Here is a 20,595-nt window from a genome sequence, read left to right as displayed (position 1 = left end):
CGGGGTTGTGAGTTCGAGCCCTACAGTGGGTGTAGAGATTACTTGAAAAAAAATTTAAAAATCCTAAAAAAAGAACCATCAAAACAAGCAAAAGTAGGGCGCCTGGGTGGCTCAGTTGGTTAAGCGACTGCCTTCGGCTCAGGTCATGATCCTGGAGTCCCTGGATCGAGTCCCGCATCGGGCTCCCTGCTCGGCAGGGAGCCTGCTTTTCCCTCTGACCCTCCCCCCTCTCATGTGCGCTCTCTCTCTCATTCTCTCTGTCCCAAATAAATAAATAAAATCTTTAAAAAATAAAAATAAAAAAAACAAGCAAAAGTAGTCAGACAGGAAAAAACACGTACTTTATGATTCCATCCAAATAAAGTTCAAAAACAGACAAAACTCATGTACAGTGTTAGAAGTCAGGATAGAAAAGCTACATTCTGGGGGCGCCTGGGTGGCTCAGTCGTTAAGCGTCTGCCTTCCGCTCAGGTCATGATCCCAGAGTCTTGGGATCAAGCCCCGCATCGGGCTCCCTGCTCTGCGGGAAGCCTGCTTCTCCCTCTCCCACTCCCCCTGCTTGTGTTCCCTCTCTCGCTGTCTCTCTCTGTCAAAATAAATAAAATCTTAAAAAAAAAGAAGAAAAGAAAAAGAAAAGAGCTACATTCTGGATGATTCCAACTATATGACATTCTGGAAAAGGCAAAACTATGAAGACGCGAGAGACATCAGTGGCTGTCAGGGGTCGCGGGGGGCGAGGGAGGAATAGGTAGAGCAGAGGGTTTTTAGAGCAGTGAGACAACTCTGTAGGATATCATCATGGTGGATGCCCATCACTATACATATGTCCAAACCCACAGAACATACAACCCCAAGAGGGAACCCTAATGTACACAATGGACTTGGGGTGATGATGTGTCATGTAGGGTCACTGACTGTATCCAAAGTACCACTCTGTTGGGGGATTGCTGATAATGGGGGTGATCAAGCAATAGTGGGGTTGGGGGTGGGTATATGAGAAAACTCTAATTTCCCCTGAATTTTGCTGTGAACCTACCTAAAACTTCTCTAATAATAATGATGATGACATTGTCTTAATTTTTTTTTTTTTTAGAGGGGGACAGAGGGAGAGAGAGAATCTTAAGCAGGCCCCACATCCAGTGCGAGCCCAATGTGGGGCTCGATCTCACAACCCTGAGATCATGATCTTAGCCAGAATCAAGAGTTAGACCCTTAACCGAATGAGCCACACAGGCACCCCTGTATTAATTTTTAAAAAGAGAAGTCAGGATAGTGGTTGCCCCTGAGGGGAGAGTAGCAATTTGAATGGGGCATGAGGGAGGCCTCTGGGTACTGGGAGTATTCTATTTCTTGATCCAGATGCAGGTTATACACATGTGTTCTCAGCAAGTTCATGGAAATATATATTCATGGTGATGCGCTTTTTGGTACATGTTATCACAGTAAAACGTTTACATGAAAAATTCAGTAATTCAAAAAAAAAAAATTCAGTAGTTCTACTTGGCAAGAATTTGTTCTAAAAAAAATAAATCCAACAAGAACAGAACATGAATATACAAATGTGTTCAACTTTATATTCTTTTTTTAAATTTTATTTTTTAAGTAATCTCCATGCCCAATGTGGGGCTCGAACTTAAAACTCCGAGATCAAGAGTCACACGCTATACCGACTAAGCTAGCCAGGTGTCCCACCTCTGTATTCTTAACAGCTTAAAAACTGGACTTGGGCGCCTGGGTGGCTCAGTTGGTTAAGCATCTGCCTTCGGCTCAGGTCATGATCCTGGGGTCCTGGGATCGAGTCCCACATCGGGCTCCCTGCTCAGCGGGGAGTCTGCTTCTCCCTCTCCTCCCCACTTGTGCTCTATCTCTGTCTCTGTCAAATAAAATCTAAAAAGAAAATTAAAAAAAACAAAACTGGACTCAATGTAAGTGCTCACCAAAAGCAGATTGGTCAAATATTTTATGGTATACTTAGCCAATTAAAAATAAAGCATGTTGCTTTTGAAAAGTGGTAATTGTGTATCTGACATGAAAATATAGTCCACATATGATATCGTTTAAAAACAGCTTGCTGGGGCACCTGGGTGGCTCAGATGGTAGAGCATGTGACTTTTTTGTTTTGTTTTTAAAGATTTTATTTATTTATTTGACAGAGAGAGAGAGAAGAGAACAAGCGTGGGGAGCAGCAGGCAGAGGGAGGGGGGAAGCAGGCTCCTCACTGAGCAGGGAGCCCGATTCAGGGCTCGATCCCAAGACCCTGGATCATGACCTGAGCCGGAGGCAGACACTTAACCAACTGAGCCACCCAAGCGCCCACCAGTCGAGCATGCAACTCTTGATCTCAGGGTGGTGAGGTCAAGCCCCACACTGGCGCCTACTTAAAAACACAACAGCTTGCTACAAAAATAGCATGACCTCATGCTGGGGGAAATATGTAGACACATACAAATGTATATAAGTAGTGAAAGGAAATCTGGACTTATTTTCCCTGAAATAATAATAGCAATTGTCCCTCCCAGTAGTGGGATTAAAGTGTTTGTTTTGCTTTGATTCATCTATATTTTCCGAATTTTCTCTAATACGCAATGCATGTTTATTAGTCAAGTAATGAATATTTTAAGCACACAATATGGTCCCATATGGGACAGCCCAGGAATCTCGAAGACATCGCTATGGATGAATCATCCTCGGCAGAGTAGCATGTCCTGTGCGCACGTGTTCTTACTTAATCTTCTGCATGACCCTAGAATGGACAGACACTCCCATTTCACAGAAGAACAAACTAAGGATCTGAGGGGATCGGTAACTTGCTGAAGGTCGCTGAAGTTGAAAGGCAGACCCAGGATTTGGGCTCAGTTTGTTGGGCAGAACGTGTGTGGTTTCGTGTTTGTTCATTTGCTTACTGACGCCCCATGCCGCCTCTCTTTGTGTGATCAAAGGCAGCTCTGAGCTCTCAACCGCAGATTAAAAAAAAAATACAATGATCTGATGAAAAATATCAGAAATTACAGCCCAAGATGATCCTAAACAACCTCTATGACAGATGAGTTACCTTCAAAATGATGCTAAGTGAAAGAGGCCAGTCACAAAGGCCACCCATTGAATGATTCCATTTATAGGAGATGCTCAGATAGGCAAATCCAAAGTAGACCAGGGCTTGCCTGGGGCTGGGGAGGTAGGCGGAGTCATGCTAATAGGTACTGAGCTTCTTTGGGGGGGGCATGAAAATGTTCCAAAGTTAGATTGTGGTGATGGTTGCACAACCCTGTGATTATACTAAAAACTACTGAGTACACTTTAAATGGGTGAACTGTACAGTATGTGAGTTACATCTCAATAGAGCCATTAAAAAAAATGAATTACGTGCATAAGCACGAGAACCACAGCAGCTGACATTCATTGAGCATTCACCGTGTCCAGGGCACTGTGCTCAGCCCCACTCCTGCTAAGCCCTGGCTCACATAAGCCTTTCATCAATCCTATTGGGTAAGGATGGTTTTTTATCCCCATTCTAGAGATGGGAGCACAGAAACTTGCCCAAGATCACACAGATAAGAAGAGGTATATAAACCAGAAATCATCATGGACCAGGTTTCTCTAAGGAAGTTTCCAGCTAATTGCATGCCAAGTGCCTGCATGCACGCACACTCACACGTATGCACACAAGCCTTCCTGTCGTGCCTGATTGAAAGCAGAGGTGTCAGAAAAACAATCTCCCACATCTGGTTCCCTGTCTTTGGCACCCAAATCCCCAGAGCCAAGAGTTCAGGGTTCAACTTAGGTACGGCTCCTCAGCCTCAGTAATTGGGCGGGGGGGGGGGGGGGGGGGGGAGAACGTCTGAGGCCTCATGAACTGACTTTCAAAGCACCCTCAGGTCCGGGGGTCCCCCAGAGGGTCTGTCCTGTGGGCACCTGCTCCATGTGTGCAAGGCCCCCCTCGGGGGCTCCCAGGATGGAAGCTTTTCTGGTTTCCCTGTTCCTTGCTCAGCCCTTTCTCCAAGTCCCCATGAGGTCACAGTTGCCGTGGAGACGAGAGACCGAGCCACCTGGGTGCATAGGCATGTTGACCTCATTATCTTTGGTTTCAGATTTCAACCTGAGGGTTGATTTCCCACCCTTCCAGGGGCTGGTGGGAGTTTAACTGGCCCAATCTTTGTGTGTGTGTTGGGGGGGGGGTGACCTGTCACTCTGTATCAAAAGCTTAAACCAGGAAGTATATACCTGCAAGTCACTAGGCACATGCGGCCACTAAGCCCTTGCAAGGTGGCGGGTCCAGGGAGTCGTATAATACACACCAGCTTCCAAAGACTTAGTACAAAAAACAATGCAAACAGAGAGTCTCAATTTTTATATTGGTCATACACTGAAATATTTTAGACGAAATAGGGTAAGTAAAATATTAAAGTTAACCTCATCGGTTTCTTTTTTAAAACATGGCTGCTAGAAAATGTAGAATTACCTTACAGACACAGCTTCTAAAAAAATTTTGCATTATTCCACCTTGCACTGTATTTGTACTGGACAGTGCTGGTATCTGGGCTTTCAACCAGCAACTTGATCCCGAGGAACAAAAGCCGAGGAACTCAGACAAGTGTACGGAGATAAACAGGTCTGAGTCCTCATCACTGCCTATTAAAACAGTAAACGCCTGGGGAAATGGTGAGCCACAGAGAAACTGGTTGAAATAAATCCTGGTGAGTCCTGAAGACAGAATACTACACAACCTTCAAAGACATGTTTAAAATAGTTAGAGGGGCGCCTCGGTGGCTCCGTTGGTTAAGCATCCGACTCGATCTCAGCTCAGGTCATGATCTCACGGTCGTGAGTTCGAGCCCCGTGTTGGGTTCCACGCTGGGCATGGAGCTTACTTAAAAATACATATATGTATAAAATAAAATTCAGAACATAGAACGTTCATGGGATATCACTACAGGGAAAAACCAACAGGCCACAAGATCTCATGTATATGAAAGCTCATAATGACATACATGTGTGCACAGGAGACCACAGGAAAAGACACACAACAAAAGAGTACATTGCTTCCAAGTGGTGGAATTACCGGAAATTCCTCTCTTCCTCTTGTCTCTTATTTTTGCTTATCTGTCCTTTAACTTTTCTGTAATTCACAGGGTTCACTCATCCGTCCAGCGGAATGGGATTCGGTCCTAATGGAACAAAGCACTGATACATGCTCCAACAGATGAGCCTTGAATACATGATGCTAAAGAAAGAAACCAGGCCCAGGTCACGTATCGTAGGATTCCTTTTATATCAAATGTCCGGAATCAGCAAATCTAGCCACAGAAAGCAGATTAAGGGAGTTCCGGGGTTTGGGGTAGGGAGAGATGAGGAGTGATGTAATGGATCTGGGGTCTCTGCCTGGTCCTGTCAGGTGGTAGGGACCAGCTCACAGCCTCGCTGTGCTGAGCAAGGGGTCACCAGGCAGGTGGAGGGTCACACAGACCAGGAGGTCAGAGACAACCCCCAAGGATGAGGAGGCAGGAGATGGGGGAGGGGGCAGAGAAAGGGGCGTGAAATCCCCCCATGAGGCCCGACCTCCCTCATCTGACTCAAGAAGAAATGGAATATCAGCCTTCAGCACATCCATTATGGGGTGACCCAGACTACTTGAGCCTTTATTTCCAGGGCCCCAAGTCCGGTGACAAAGGGCACATAAACTATCACCTGCCCCTTCCTGAGTCCATGCTGGCTCGCAGGGGAGGGGGAGGCTCGCCCGGGTCACTCAGCCCTCTGACAGATGCTCCGTCACTCACTAAGAGACATTTACGGAGCACCTCTGCTTCGCTTGGCACCTGCTAGCTGCTTGGGGTGCAGACATAAAAGGCAGAGCCCTCAGTGCTTGGAAACGGGCGTCACCTCGCTGGGATCCAGGATAGTAAACGTGGTTATCGGCCTGCCAAGGAGCACCAGGGTAGGAGAGAGGCTTCCAGTCCACAGAGACGGGGTGGGAGGCAATGCCTTATGGGATGCTGAAGGCAAGGGTGAGGTCGGGGAGGGCAGGGCTGGCAGAAGCAGAGTGGGAAGAGCTCAGGAAGCCCCGGGTTTTTCCGCACAGGTGGAAGGCAAGCGAAGGACAGGGGAGCAAGGGGAGGTAATGGCGGTCGCACACACTGAGCTAAGGCATTTAGACTTCACCCCGAGTTCACAGAGGATGCTAAGGTCGGGGACAACAAGATCCCATGTGCCTGGTGACAGAATGGAGGGTGGATGCAAAGGGTAGGACTCAGGGGACCCACTGAGAGGCCCACAGGGGGAGCAATGGGGGGCACATGCTCAAAATGCGGTTGCAAGGAGCAGGGGCAGCTGGAAGTCTGCTCCTGCGCTCTCCAGGGGCTCCCCAGGGGCTCCCCCCTGCCTCTCCCTCTCCCCCAGCAGTGCCACCTGCCGTGGGCCCCAGGACACCGAGCAGCTTCCGGGGCCCCCGAAGCTCTCCTGCTCGCCGTGTCCTGGCAGACTGGCCGGAAGCCCAGCATCATCGGCCGAAGTCCCAGAACACAGAGGTGAGCCGGGTCAGACAGAAAGGTGGGCTAATGACATCGCTGCCAGCGGCTGCTGGCTCAGTCCCCGGCTCCACGTCCTACTAAACCGCCCCCTGAGGCCGCCGCCTCCCCACCCCCTACCCCCCCCCCCCGCCCCGTAACGCGGAGGTAATAAAGGGCTGTTCACACCCCGGAAAACAATCAAAATCACATGCACACGATGCACAAGGGCCAAAAGGTAGGAACACCCAAACGTCCATCAGCCGGTGAGCAGAGGGCACACGATGCTGCCACGGGCAGGCAGGCAGCACAGACCCCTGCTAGCTCACGGCTGACCTCGAAGACACGATGCCTCGTGGAAGCAGCCGGACGTGCAAGGCTGCGTGCTGCCATTTACACGAAGCTTCCGAAATCCGCGAACCCATAGGGACAGAAAGTAGGTTTGCGGTTGCCAGGGGCCGCGGTGGGGGTGGGGGGTGGATTTCAGGAGCAGCTAATGGGCCTGAAGTTTCTTTCGGGGGCGATGTTGTCCTGGAACTGGATCGTGGTGACGGCTGCCCAATGCCGTGGGTGCACTTAATGCCCATGACCAGTATACTCGAAAATGGTAAATTATAGGTTATGTGAATTGCTCCCCAATAAAAACATCACATACATCTTGCACTGGACCTGGCAGGAGGAGCTGAGACACCAGAGTTGCCCCAAGAGCGATCGTGAGGACCCTGAAATAAGAACCTTGTGGTACCTACTAGGCTCCTCGGCTGGCTCCCCGCTCAGCTTGGCTTGGGAGGGAGGGAAGGAAGAGGCACTTTGCATGCTGCCTGGGGCTACAGCCAAAGCAGTGACTAATCCTGGGCCTCCGGAGGGAGGACAGGGAGAGCCGAGAGAGAGCCTCCACAGCCTGGAAGGGACCCACCCTCACACGCCTGCCCATCGCCCCGAAGACGCTTCCTGGTGCCCAGATGCCCTGCTTCTCTCCTTCACCTGCACCCCTCGCTCAGCCTGCACACGTCACAGAGCACACCTCGCAGCCGGGATTTTTAAAGACACCAAAGATGCACTTGGGTGCCCTCGGCCTTGAAAGGAAACGATCATACCCAATTCTAGTCTCTGAAGCAGAAGAAATGACAAGAAGGTTAACTGCGGCCTTTTATCCAGCACCTTTGAGCCCTTGACACGCAAACTTCAACCCAGTCTGTAAGAGCAAGATCCACGGGATTCTGGGCAGGAGCTGCACCGGGCCCTGGCCAGCATGGTGATGGCCTTAATTTTAAGCTCAGGTCCCAGGGGTGGGGGTGGGGGGTCTCTCAAGGGTTTTTGTCCCACATGGAATAAATCCTCCAACTCTCAAGACTGGAGCTAAAGCGGAGACAGAATGAAGTGACTTGACTTTAGAAAAGATCCTCCTTCTCATGAGCAACGAGACAACTTGGAACAGAGTGGGTGGGCATGACTCTCAAATCACAGTCTGTGCTTTGCTCATCGACGCTCACCTTCCCACAGCTCTGCTCTGTTCTTCGCCATTTGCCTTATAGCAGCGATACTCACTGCCATGTGGTAGCATTTCCTCGGAGGCAGGAACTAAGCCGAATGCTTGGTGCACATCATCTTATTTCACCCTCATCCAGGGCCTGCCTCAGAGGGCACTTATCACACCCACCTTACAGATAAACCCGAGTCGTGGAGAGATTGAGTCATTTGCTGAGATGAGCGGCAGAACTGGGGTTTGAACCTGGGTCTGGGGCTCTAAAATCTATTTTAATACAACCCCACGCTCGGGCTATGCACCCCAAGAGAGGATGAGTGGGGACAAAGAACACATAGCATTCATGTCACTAAAGAGACAACGAGGTCTCCATTTTCATAAAAAGGCTAAAGATGGGGAAGGGGCTGGGGAGAGGGAGCTAGCTAATCAGCAGAGATGTGAAGAGTGGGCGTCTTTGGGAGCATCTAAGGAACTGGTTTTCACATCATTCCAGAACTATCTTCAGCTCCAGATTTAGACTGGGCCACATCAAGGAGAGAGAGGCTTACCAAAAGTAGGAAGGCTTACTAGGTAAAGAAGTCCAGTTCCTGCTACATGGAATGAACACAGACTCCCCATTGCACTAGAGACACCTGAAACACTGGATAAAAGAAGAAAAACCTCCCTTACGCCATTAACCCTGCAAGGGAGGGAGGCCTGGCAAGGCCAGAACCAAGGAGGGAATGCACACCCAGCAGGGCAGGAGTGCCAGATGCTGCTGAGGTGGCCCAGCATCAGAAATGGCCTTGGTTCTATGTAAGCGAGAAGTGAGACTCCTATCCAAAGCTGAAGCAGAGGGCCACCTGGGTGGCTCAGTCAGTGGAGCGTCTGACAATTTTTTTTTTTTTTTTTTAAGATTTTATTTATTTGACAGAGACACAGTGAGAGAGGGAACACAAGCAGGGGGAGTGGGAGAGGGAGAAGCAGGCTTCCCCCCGAGCAGGGAGCCCGATACAGGACTCGATCCCAGGACCCCGGGATCATGACCCGAGCCGAAGGCAGACGCTTAACGACTGAGCCACCCAGGCGCCCCAAGAGCGTCCGACTCTTGATCTCAGCTCAGGTCTTGTTCTCAGGGCCGTGAGTTCAAGCCCCGTGCTGGGCTCCACGCTGGGTGTGGAGCCTACTTAAAAAAAAAATAAAAATAAAAAGCTGAAGCATAAAAGACCGCTTCCCCATGTAAGACAGGCTAGAGAAAATACTCCCTACTGTCTCAGAGAGTCAACAAGGAAGTGGACTCTGCTAAGGAGGTGGCCGGGCCCAGAAGAAAGGGGTGAAGCCTCTGTGATGAATCTAAACACCACACGTGTGCCATGCACAGGTGAAAACACCAATCCTCTCTGGTACAGGAAAGTCAAATTGAGGACTTAATGTAAAAAGTGTTTCTAGACCAGTGACCGTTCTCAGGGACTTAGCACAATAAATGCAAAGCACTGTGTGAGGTGCTTCTATAACCCAGGGACTCTCACAGGAGAGGTATTTTTGGTAAGTCCTTCTCCACTTAGTTTGGCCTCAGCATAAATCTGGAGCTGAAGACAGTCCCAGAAAGATGTGAAAACCAGGGGAGACAGCCCAATCAAACATGAGCTCATAATCAAAAACCAAACCACACGAACAAATGAACCACCATAAGGGAGAATCAACAAACACAACTAACAAAAGGAACAGAACCCTTCTTGTTTTAAATTTGTTACCACCACCACGATCAAGTGGGATTTGTTCTGGGGATGCAAGGGTGTTTCTATATTTGCAAATCAATCAAAGTGATACATCACACTAACAAGAGAAAAGATAAAGGGCATATGATCATATCAACAGATGCAGAAAAAGCATCTGACAAAAAAGCATCCTGCCCATCTGACAAAATACCCATTCATGATTCAAACTCGCAACAAAGTGGATTTAGAGGGAATATAACCGAACATAATGAAGTCCATATTTGGAGAGCCCACAGCTAACATCATACTCAATGATGAAAACCTGAGAACTTTTCCTCTGAGATCAGGAACACCACAAGTTTTCCTTTCTCACCACTTTTATTCAACATAGTACTGAAAGTCTAGCTGCAGCAATCAGACAAATACAAGGCACCCAAATTGATAAGGAAGAAATAAAGCTGTCACTATTTGCAGACATGATACTATATATAGAAAACCCTAAACAGTCCACCAAAAGCTATTAGAATAAATGAATTCGGGCGCCTGGGTGGCTCAGTCGTTAAGCGTCTGCCTTCGGCTCAGGTCATGACCCCAGGGTCCTGGGATCGAGCCCCGCATCTGGCTCCCTGCTCAGCGGGAAGCCTGCTTCTCCCTCTCCCACTCCCCCTGCTTGTGTTCCCTCTCTGTCTCTGTCAAATAAATAAATAAAATCTTTTTAAAAAATAAATAAATGAATTCAGGGACACCTGGGTGGCTCAGTCTAAGGTTAAGCATCTGCCTTGAGCTCAGGTCATGAACCCAGGGCCCTGGGATCAAGTCTGGCATCAGGCTCTCTGCTCAGCGGGGAGCCTGCTTCTCCCTCTGCCTGCCACTCTGCTTGTGCTCTTTCTGACCAAGTAAATAAAATCTTAAAAAAAAAAAAAAAAAAAGGAGAAAAGCAAAGTCTCAGAGATGGAAGGTACAGCATGGGGAACAGAGACAATAAGATTGTAGTAACACTGGATGGTGACAAATGGTAACTACACTTATCCTGGTGAGCACAGAGTAGTGTTGGCAAATCACTATGTTGCATATCTGAAATTAATGATCAACTACACTTTAATAAATTTTTTTTTTTAAAGATTTTATTTATTTGACAGAGACAGCGAGAGAGGGAACACAGCAGGGAGAGTAGGAGAGGGAGAAGCAGGCCTTCCACCGAGCAGGAAGCACAATGCGGGGCTCGATTCCAGAACCCTGGGATCAGGACCCGAGCTGAAGGCAGACATCCAACAACTGAGCCACTCAGGCACCCCAATAAATTTTTTAAAATAAAAACATTGGGGGGGGTGCCTGGCTCCATCAGTAGAGCATCTGACTCAATCTCAGGGTCATGAGTTTGACCCATGTTGGGGGTAGAATTTACTTAAAAAAATTTTTAAAAAGGAATGGCACCCCAAGGGGGTGAAACGGAAGAGACTATAGAGTAAATGTTAAGTCATTACACATAATGGAAGAACACTATTCTATGACAAAAGCAGTGAATCTAAAAACCATACAGAACTTATAAAATTTTTTTTTATGTCATCGGGGGGGCATCTGGGTGGTGCAGTCAGTTAAGTGTCCAACTCTTGGTTTCAGCTCATGTCTCGATCTCAGGGTTGTGAGATCGAGCTCCACATCAGGCTCTGCACTCAGCGTGGAATCTGCTTAAGACTCTCTCCCCCTCTGCCCCTCCCCACCGCTCATTTGCCCGCTCTCTCTAAAATAAACAAATCTTGGGCGCCTGGGTGGCTCAGTTGGTTAAGCGACTGCCTTCAGCTCAGGTCATGATCCTGGAGTCCTGGGATCGAGTCCCGCATCGGGCTCCCTGCTCAGCGGGGGGTCTGCTTCTCCCTCTGATCCCCTTCCCTCTCGTGCTCTCTGTCTCTCATTCTCTGTCTCTCAAATAAATAAAATCTTTAAAAAAAATAAATAAATAAATAAAATAAAATAAACAAATCTTAAAAAAAAAATAAAATAAGGGGTGCCTGGGTGGCTCAGTCGAGTGTCTGCCTTCAGGTCAGGTCATAATCCCAGGGTCCTGGGATCGAGTCCTGCATCAGGCTCCTTGCTCAGCAGGAAGCCTGCTTCTCCCTCTGCCTGCTACTCCCTCTGCTTGTGCTGTCAAATAAATAAAATCTTTTAAAAAATCTTTAAAAAAAATAAAGTAAAAGTCATCAAAATTTAAAAACTTAAGGGGCAGCAAGACTGTAACACCTAGGGATGCCTGGGTGGCTCAGTTATTAAGCGTCTGCCTTCGGCTCAGGTCATGATCCCAGGGTCCTGGGATCGAGTCCCACATCGGGCTCCCTGCTCCACGGGGAGTCTGCTTCTCCCTCTCCCTCTGCTGCTCCTCCTGCTTGTGCTCGCTCTCTGACAAATAAATAAAAATCTTTAAAAAAAAAAAGACTAACACCTAAAGAGAGAATTAGTGAATTGGAAGATGGACCTAAGGAAATGACCCCAAAGACAGCAAAGAGCAATAAATAATAGAAAATACGAAAGAGAGGTAAAGAGGCATTCAGGATAGAATGACATGACCCCATCTATTTTTTTTTTTTTTAAAGATTTTATTTTTATTTATTTGAGAGAGAGAGAATGAGAGACAGAGAGCATGAGAGGGAGGAGGGTCAGAGGGAGAAGCAGACTCCCTGCTGAGCAGGGAGCCCGATGCGGGACTCGATCCCGGGACTCCAGGATCATGACCTGAGCCGAAGGCAGTCGCTTAACCAACTGAGCCACCCAGGCGCCCCTATGACCCTATCTATTTCTAACAGGAATTACTGAAGAAGAAAAAGATAAGTGGGATAGGGGAAAGAACACGTTCATAATATAAGACACAAGCCTTCTTTTTTTTTTTTTTTAAGGATTTTTTATTTATTTATTTGACAGAGAGAGACACAGCGAGAGAGGGAACACAAGCGGGGAAGTGGGAGAGGGAGACACAGGCTTCCCGCGGAGCAAGGAGCCCGATGCGGGGCTCGATCCCAGGATCCTGGGATCATGACCTGAGCCGAAGGCAGACGCTTAACGACTGAGCCACCCAGGTGCCCTCACAAGCCTTCTTTAGAATGAAGCAGCATAAACCATTCCCAGGCAGGATAAATAAAACAAATCCACACCTAGACACACTGCAGTTAAAAAAAAAAAAAAAGAGGTACAAAAGCAGACTTTTACCAAAAAATATCAATTAGACAAAAGAGCTGACTTCTCAACAGCAACAAGAGACCAAAACCAAAGTGCTGAGAGAAGAAGAATTTTATACCCAGCCAAATGATCAACTGGCAAAATCTAGACATTTTCAGACAAAGCTGACAACTCACAGAGATTCGTTGAAAAATCTATGGAAAGGTGTATCATGTAAGAAAATGAAACCTATAAGGAAAAACTTTTACAAGAACAGGGTCTGCATAAAACAATAATAAAACCAATGATTAGGTTCTAAAAATGTAGAAAAAAATACTAGAGAGTGACACAAACTAAAGCATGTTAAGGTCCCTGATCATCAGCACGAGGGAAAGATAAACATCAGGCATGTCAAAGATGGCAGCCATGTCAAAAAAAAAAAAAAAAAGGAAGGAATTAGTAAAGTTAGAGACTGCCCTTAAAAGGGAGAAAGGTAGCCAGCTTCTGTAAGGTTTCTAATCAAAATTATTAGTACTTGCCAACAACTACTGAACACTTACAGTGTGTCAAGAGCTTTACTAAGATGCTCACTTAATCCTCACAATAGCGCTGTGACACATTCCCATTCGACAGATGAGAAAACGGAGGTGTGCCGGCCAAGGTGGTTGCCCAGAGACTAAAAGGTGGTCTACAGTTCAAGTCTTTACTATCTGCTGGTAAAGGCCATGGTGGGGGGTGGGTAGCAGGGCAGTGTATGTCCATGTAGACCCTGGCTGCAGTCTTGGGGTATGCAGGGGAGGACAAGACTAGAGAGCCCCTGGGAACACCAGGTGGGTGAAGTACGCTGAGTGCTGGGTGCTCACTTGGGATTGACCACTGGGACCCCGGCATGAGCGCTCAGGAGAAAGGGAAGCCCCTTCCAACCTCAGCGTGCCGGGAAAGCCATTCACGGTAGCCACTCTCTCTCTCCACCACGGTCTAGGTAGGACTCGGCCGTGCCAATAGTGAGGTCTCCTGCTGGCCACCTGCCCACCCTCCGGAGTCACCTGATCCCGGAGACCTCAAGGAGCCTTCTCACCTCCTAGGGAGCGGAAGACCCACTTCTGACAGCCTGCCCATCCACAAAGGTCACGCCGCTGGGACAACAAAGGGCCTTTTTGTCCTCACGCTTACGGTGGCTGCCACCACCAGCGGAGATCACCCACTCGACCTTCTGGCTTTATGAATTAATAAAGTTGCAACAGGAGACAGGATGGCTCGCAGGCCCAGGCACCTCCCTCCTGCCCCCTCCTCGCCTGGTACCACCAGCATGGGCACTAGGGGGCCCTGCCTGATCTCCCCAAAGTGGTGGGCGCTCCTGAGCCAAAAACACCTTATTCCCTTGGCTTGAGATAGCAAATACTGAAGCACTTTGCCAGAGGAAAGGCATCTTATCAACACTCGAGGTGTTCGGTCCGTACGGCATGTCTGAGCATTGATTACACTCTGGGCTGCATTCTGGGGGCCATCAACTCACAAAAAAATATCCTGCCAGTGTGGGGCTGGGGGTGGGATGAGGAAGAAAGACGCATAAGGGATCTGATCACGACTAATTCGCAAGTTAGGACGTCTTGGAGCGGACTGCCAATTACTTTCAGTAAACAGAGGGGGCTGCACGTTCTTGCTCTTCCTCCCAGAGCCCCTGGCTCCCCTCACACTGCCCATCACCGAGTTTGCCCTCCGTGGGCGCAGCTCACAATTCTAGAACTTTCCATAACACGATACCAAGCCTATCTGCCTCGGGGTCTAATTCTCCCCTTTCCAACTTCGTAAACAAGTGTGTGGGACCCTATTAATGAGGTCACAGGGTAACAGTGTTGCGTCTCCCAGATATACAGACCCTTTGTCTCAGTCTACATTGCGTGGGGTCTGGGTCACCTGGGAAAGGCAGTTTTGAATTTGGTTTCCACACTCAAGGTAGTGACCCTGAGCAGTCCCTTCAAATGTCTGGGCCTCAGTTTTCTCATCTGTAAATTGGCAACAATATGCTACAATGGTGAGATGTCCTGGCCCAGCCAGAGTACAAAATATCAGCATGGGTCAAAACAAGGGTGTTTCTGGGCGCCCAGCAATGAAGTCCACTTGCCACTCGGCCCTTTCAAAAGCTTTCCAAAGCAGCCTACACTTTTCCACACTGTGAGCACCCAGGGATTTAGGGGTGGAGGTTTCTGGGTACCCCGGAAGGCTGGGGCCACAGAGCCTCCTTTCCATGGTCTCGGCCACTATGCCCACACCGCCAGACCATTTCTCCCCAGCCCGCCCCGCTGAGAGCTCAGCCTGAGGGGAACCTACCCTCCCCAGGCCTCACAGTCACCCTTATTCTTCCCTGCCCGGGAGACAGTTTTTCATTTTTCCTTAAAAAAAAAAAAAAAAAAATGGGGGGCGCCTGGGTGGCTCAGTTGGTTGGGTGACTGCCTTCGGCTCAGGTCATGATCCTGGAGTCCCGGGATCGAGTCCCGCATCGGGCTCCCTGCTCAGCAGGGAGCCTGCTTCTGCCTCTGACCCTCCCCCCTCTCATGCTCCCTATCTCATTCTCTTTCAAATAAATAAAAATCTTTAAAAAAAAATTGTTTTTAATTATTTTTGTATTAAGGTACGATTTACATACAATGGAATCCATCTTCACTGTTTTTGAGAACCTGAAGCGCCCTGGGGGAATGAGCTCCCTCCCCACCCCCAGAGCGACACAGACACAATTGTGCACCCTATTTCCTGGGGCTTAGAGATTGCCCAAGGACCCCAGGATAAAAGCCATAGTCTACCCAGAGGAAACACAAAGGGAACAGGGCAAACTTTACTGGCCACTTAGCTTTATGTGCCTCAGTGGGGGACACAAGGAGCTCAGCAGTACCAGCCAGTGTGCCCGCACCCCCGGAGCTCCTGGAGGGCAGGGAAGGTATCTGGCCCACCTGGGTACCCAAAGAGAACATGGCACATGGCGAATAGGCCAAGGCTGTGGTCTGGGGCCACTCGAGGACTTTATAACCGCCGAGTAGTGGCCAATGGCGAGAGCCCAACAGAAAATGGGGTGCCACCCAGGCCTCCGGTTCCCTCCCCAGTGAGGAGGTCTGGGGATCACACCAGAAACTGAATCCCAGTTCTACTTCTCGGCAGCCTGTGGCCCCGGACAAGTGGCATGCTCTCCTGAGCTCCCGAGCTTCCGTGTCCTCACCGGAAAACTGGGAATCCACGGTGCTCCTGGGGGAGTTGCATGAGCAGCTGCGGATAAACTGCGCAGCTCAGCTCCGTGTTTGGCAAATGACAGGCGCCTGGTAAACACTCGCTGTCACCATTAGGAGGTCTGAACTCCAGATCTGGGACATTGTTTTTTCTTCTTCCTTCTGGCAGCTTCTTGGCATCTACATGGATAGGCCTGTGGAGCTGTTTTGGAGCCTGAGGAAAAAATAGACCCTCCACCTTTCCCAGAATCCTCCACTTATTATTTCCTTTCCAGCCCCGGGAGCAGGCACGGGTGGGGGAGGCAGGAAATGGCCACCTCCAGGCCAGCTCAAGGTGGTGAAGGGGAGCAGGCTTCGGTGAGTGACCCCAAGGGGCCGGTCTTCCTGTGGGGGGGGGGGGTCCACTTCACACCTCGAGACACATGCTGGGCTCCACTCCGTTCCTGCTGAAAGGCCAGCTCGGGTGTTCAATGTGAATTTTAACGTTCTAGGTAGTCCGCCTTCTTGGCTCGGAGAAGATGTTTGGGAAGACTTTTTTATGTTTTAAATCAATCAATGAGACTCTCACAGGCAAGGGGAGGTGGGCGTGCAGTTCTGAGGATGCCCTGCGTGGGCAAGCTTGTGCTCAGGCCTATTTTTGGTGGGGCTGGCTCAGTGCTGAAGCCCACAGGATGCATCTCCTGGTGCCAGGGGGGGCTGGCGCAGCCACAGGGGGCTGGTGGGGTGGCACTAGGGGTGTCTCCTGGACACAACGCTCCTAGGCAATACTCCATGGGCTATACAGTCTCTGGGGTCCCCACCTGGTCAGCATGAACGCCTGTGTTGTGAGTATCACGCACACACACCAAGGGGAACAAGCCACCTTCTCCCTGCTCTCAGGAAGCTCCAAGTTTCGAGGGGGTGGCAGGTGACAGAGTGGACAGCTCTAACAGGGGGTGGTGTGTGCTACTATGGGAGGGAACGCAGGGGCCTCGGGAGTCTCAAGGACGCGCGTTAACCCTCAAAGGCCGGACGGAGAGTAGGCAGGATGGGGAGCCGAGCCCCGAATGAGGAAGAGCGCGGGCTTCCTGAACAGACAGGGCTAAGAGAAAATGTTTGCAATCTTAACCTGGCTGCTGGTTACAGAAGCATCCCCTTACGTAAACCCCGAATTACGGACAGTCAATTGAAGAGTTCTCCAGGCAGAGGGAGTGGCTTGCACAAAGGCCCAGAAGTGAGAAAAATAGATGTGCAGGCTGTTCCTACCCTTCTGCATTCCTAGAAATCGGAGAGGCAACTCCCAATTGCAGTGAAGGCACGGTGCTGGCAGGAAATGGACTTGGGGATCCTCTGATCCCCTACTCCCCCACTTAGTGACCTGTGGGGCTGCAAGTTGCTTTACCCCTCCAAGCCTCAGTTTCCTTATCTGTAAAATGGCCATATTGCCGCCTTCCACGGAGGGTTATTATGAAGATTCCACCAGAGTGCATGCCGAGTGTTCGGCACAGAGCCTGGTGCTCAAGGAATGACGTCCATCACCACCATCCTGCTCATCATTTCCAGAGGGAGCCCTCAGGAAGGGACCAGGCTGACTCTTCAAATTAGGGACCATCTTGGTCCGCAAAGAGGCAGGGGGAACCCAGCAACACAGTCTGTTCCTTGGCTGAGTGTGCCTTAGGCTGAATGTTTCCCAAGGATTCTTGCAGGAGCAGGATCCTGGGAGCGGACGTTCCCATGCCAAGCCAAGAACCTCACATATGTGTATGTATATCATCTTACTCAATCCGTATAACCACCCGAGGATCCAGATGGGGACACTGGCTCTCAGAAGTAAAATGACTTGTTTAAGGTCACGCAGCTAGGAAGCAGTGGGCCAAGCTTTAACTCTTCGCTGTGGTTTAGAGTGATGGACACCTACAAATGGGTTTAAAAACATGGCCAGTACTACTGAACACTTGCCCAAAGCCACCTACCCAGCAAGATCCTTTAAATCAGGCTCCCCCCACCAGCTGAGCCCTGACTCTGGCTGCATCAGCATCCCATACTATTCTCATTTATTGTCCTCAAAGTCTTCCCACCACAGGGCCTTTGCATTTACCATTCCATCTGCCCCAAACTGCACTTTCCACTGATCTTTGTGGAGCTGGTTCCTTCTTATTGGAGCTTCTGTTCCCCATTTTCGCCTCCTCAGAGAAGCTCTCCCAGTCCTCCCTAAAGAAGTATTTCCCTGCCCTTCCCCTGACTCTCACACCACTGTGTGTCTCCCCTCAGGAACGTCAGCCTCTTAGGGTCACCTCTAAATCCCCAAGTCCTCGGTCCATCAATACTTGCCGAATGGGTTAAAATGCCCAGACTGTGCCAGCCCCTTTCAGAGGACAAGGGGGAAACTTTCCTCCTATTTAAAGTTCCAAGAACTGAAGGCGTTCATTCTCCCCTCTGGTCCGACCTCACAGCCCCTTTCCTGATGCGCCCCCGGCCCCATCTCCCTCCCCTCCTTTGGGGTATGAAACTGGAATCCCAGGCAGCTAGAAGGGAAGCCCCATCAGCCACTTGTAGGAAGGCTACAGGGGGAACACTCAGCATCCGTCTTCCCCACGGGAGACCGGACCCAGGAAACGGGACATGATTCCCAGCATGCTCCGAGGTCCCAGCACCTGTCAAACTCACCACCAGACCGAATTCCCCCCGACTGCCTGTGTGGGGGGCTGCCACCCTGCTGGCAGAAATCCCAGCTACAGAGAGCCCTGACTTCCACCAGTGCAGACACAAGGCAACAAGAGCTCAACTAACAGAACCAGGGGAAATCCAAGAAAGGAGGAGGGGAACCCTACCTCCTTTCTCACGTGAGCCTTGGGGTTAAACTGGACTCAAAACTTTTATATTCACACATGGTTCAAAATGAAACTATAAAAAAAAAATCTACAGTGAAACCTCAGTCCCTCTTCGTCCCTTCCACCCAGTCTGCAAGTATTCACTCTTCTTAATTCCTTGTGGATCCTTCCAGGGTCCTTGATGCAAACAAAGCAATTACAAATATATGCTCTTATCACTTTTTTTTTTTTAAGTGTTCCATTTATATATACTAGTTTTTTTTCCCCTCCAGTCGCAGATAATTCTGTGATTGCACATGGTAAAACATAACACGTGTGTATGTGATGCACGAGTGTATACACACACCCACGCACCCAGACCAGGTATTGAGGTGCTTTCTGTAATTTTCACCCAATTCTCCTGGACAGAAGTGTTTAGATTAGGAGTCAGCAGGGGTCGCCTTTCAGCCTTGGCACAAGTGGTTGGGTCATTCCCCACCCCCACCCAGGTGATCAATTATGGACCTGGCTGGCTGCCCTAAACTCAAAGCAGGTGCCAGGAGCCAGCCAGGTCCTTCCTTGAAATAACATCCGCGCTCCCGTTTCTTAATCATCTAGCAGGTACTAGGAGAACTTCCATTCTAGAGAGGGAAACCGAGCGATGAAGTGACTAGCCCAAGGTCACACAGCCAGGAAGTGGCAGGATTCATACGGCGCCTGTCCAGTTTCCCCCTCACCTGGTCTCCCTCCGTCTTTGGTCCACACACCCCTCCACAGCCGGTAACAGAACCCGGCACCCCGAGGTCAGAGCCCAGGGTCAAGCTCCCAGCCCAGGGTCAGAGGCCAGGGTCAAGTTCCCAGCCCGGCTGGACTGGGGAGGACAAACGCCACCACCGTCACTTCCCTGCGTCCAGGTCGGCCCCGCGGCGCGGCCGTTCCGTGCGCCCAGCCTCGGGCCGGATGCAGGTCCCAGGAGTCCGGGCGAGCTCGAGGAAGGTCGTCGGGCTCCAGCCAAGTGCTCCGCGGGCGCCACCCGCTACCCGGGGAAGTGGACCCGATGAACCCACTTTACAGATGGGAGGACGAAGAGAGGCGCAGGGGGACGGGCTCGGCCGCCCGAAGTCACAAGGCCGGGGAATGCCCGAGCCCGGCTGCCACCCAGGTCCCGCCGACTTCAAAACTTTCCGGCCCCTGCGCCTCGCGAACCCGAACGACTTTCAGGTGCGGAGCGCGCACACCGGCTGGGCGGCCCGGGCTCTCGCCCTCCGAGCCGGGACGCCAGCCCTGCCCTGGGGGAGCCGGGCCCTGCTTCCCTCCCGGGTCCGCAGTCCCCCAGGCCCGGGGGTTCCCTGCCAACTCCGCGGGCGCCGAGGCTGAGCGGCCGCGGCACTTACTCAGCATCGCCGCGGAGCTCCTCGCCGCAGCCGGCAAAGTGGCCGGCGGGAACCCATTTGCAGGAGGGGGAGACTGAGGCGCAGAGAGGGCCAGCTACTAGCCCAAGGTCACACAGCGCGGCGGCGCGGAGCCCGGCGGGCGGCCGTGGGCTGGGAGCCCCGAGCCAGCCGGCCGGCGGTTCCGCCCGTGTCCCCGCGGGATACTCACAGCCGGTCTTGCCCACGAGCTCCCGCACCTCCTCGGACGCCGAGTGGGCAGCGCCCATGGTGCCTGCGGCGGGGGCCCCCGGGCTGGCGTCGGCTGCGCAGCGGCCGGTCTGGCCTCGGGTCCAGCGCGGGTCGGGACGCCGGGGACGGGTCTGAG

General features: G+C 50.7%; 1 protein-coding gene across 1 annotated transcript in view; it reads right to left on the bottom strand.

Moving 5' to 3' along the window:
* Positions 1–20,595, bottom strand: part of TESC (tescalcin) — a 46,958-nt gene extending 26,363 nt beyond the window's left edge. The window contains exon 1 of the mRNA XM_021698638.1: positions 20,440–20,595. Coding sequence (XP_021554313.1) covers positions 20,440–20,497 — 58 coding nt within the window. The 5' untranslated portion in view covers positions 20,498–20,595. The remainder of the gene's footprint in view (positions 1–20,439) is intronic.

Source organism: Neomonachus schauinslandi, chromosome 14 (genome assembly GCF_002201575.2).
Source record: "Neomonachus schauinslandi chromosome 14, ASM220157v2, whole genome shotgun sequence".
Classification (NCBI taxonomy): Eukaryota; Metazoa; Chordata; class Mammalia; order Carnivora; family Phocidae; genus Neomonachus; species Neomonachus schauinslandi.
Note: the sequence above shows the minus strand (reverse complement) of the source record. Positions and strands in the feature narration are given on the sequence as shown.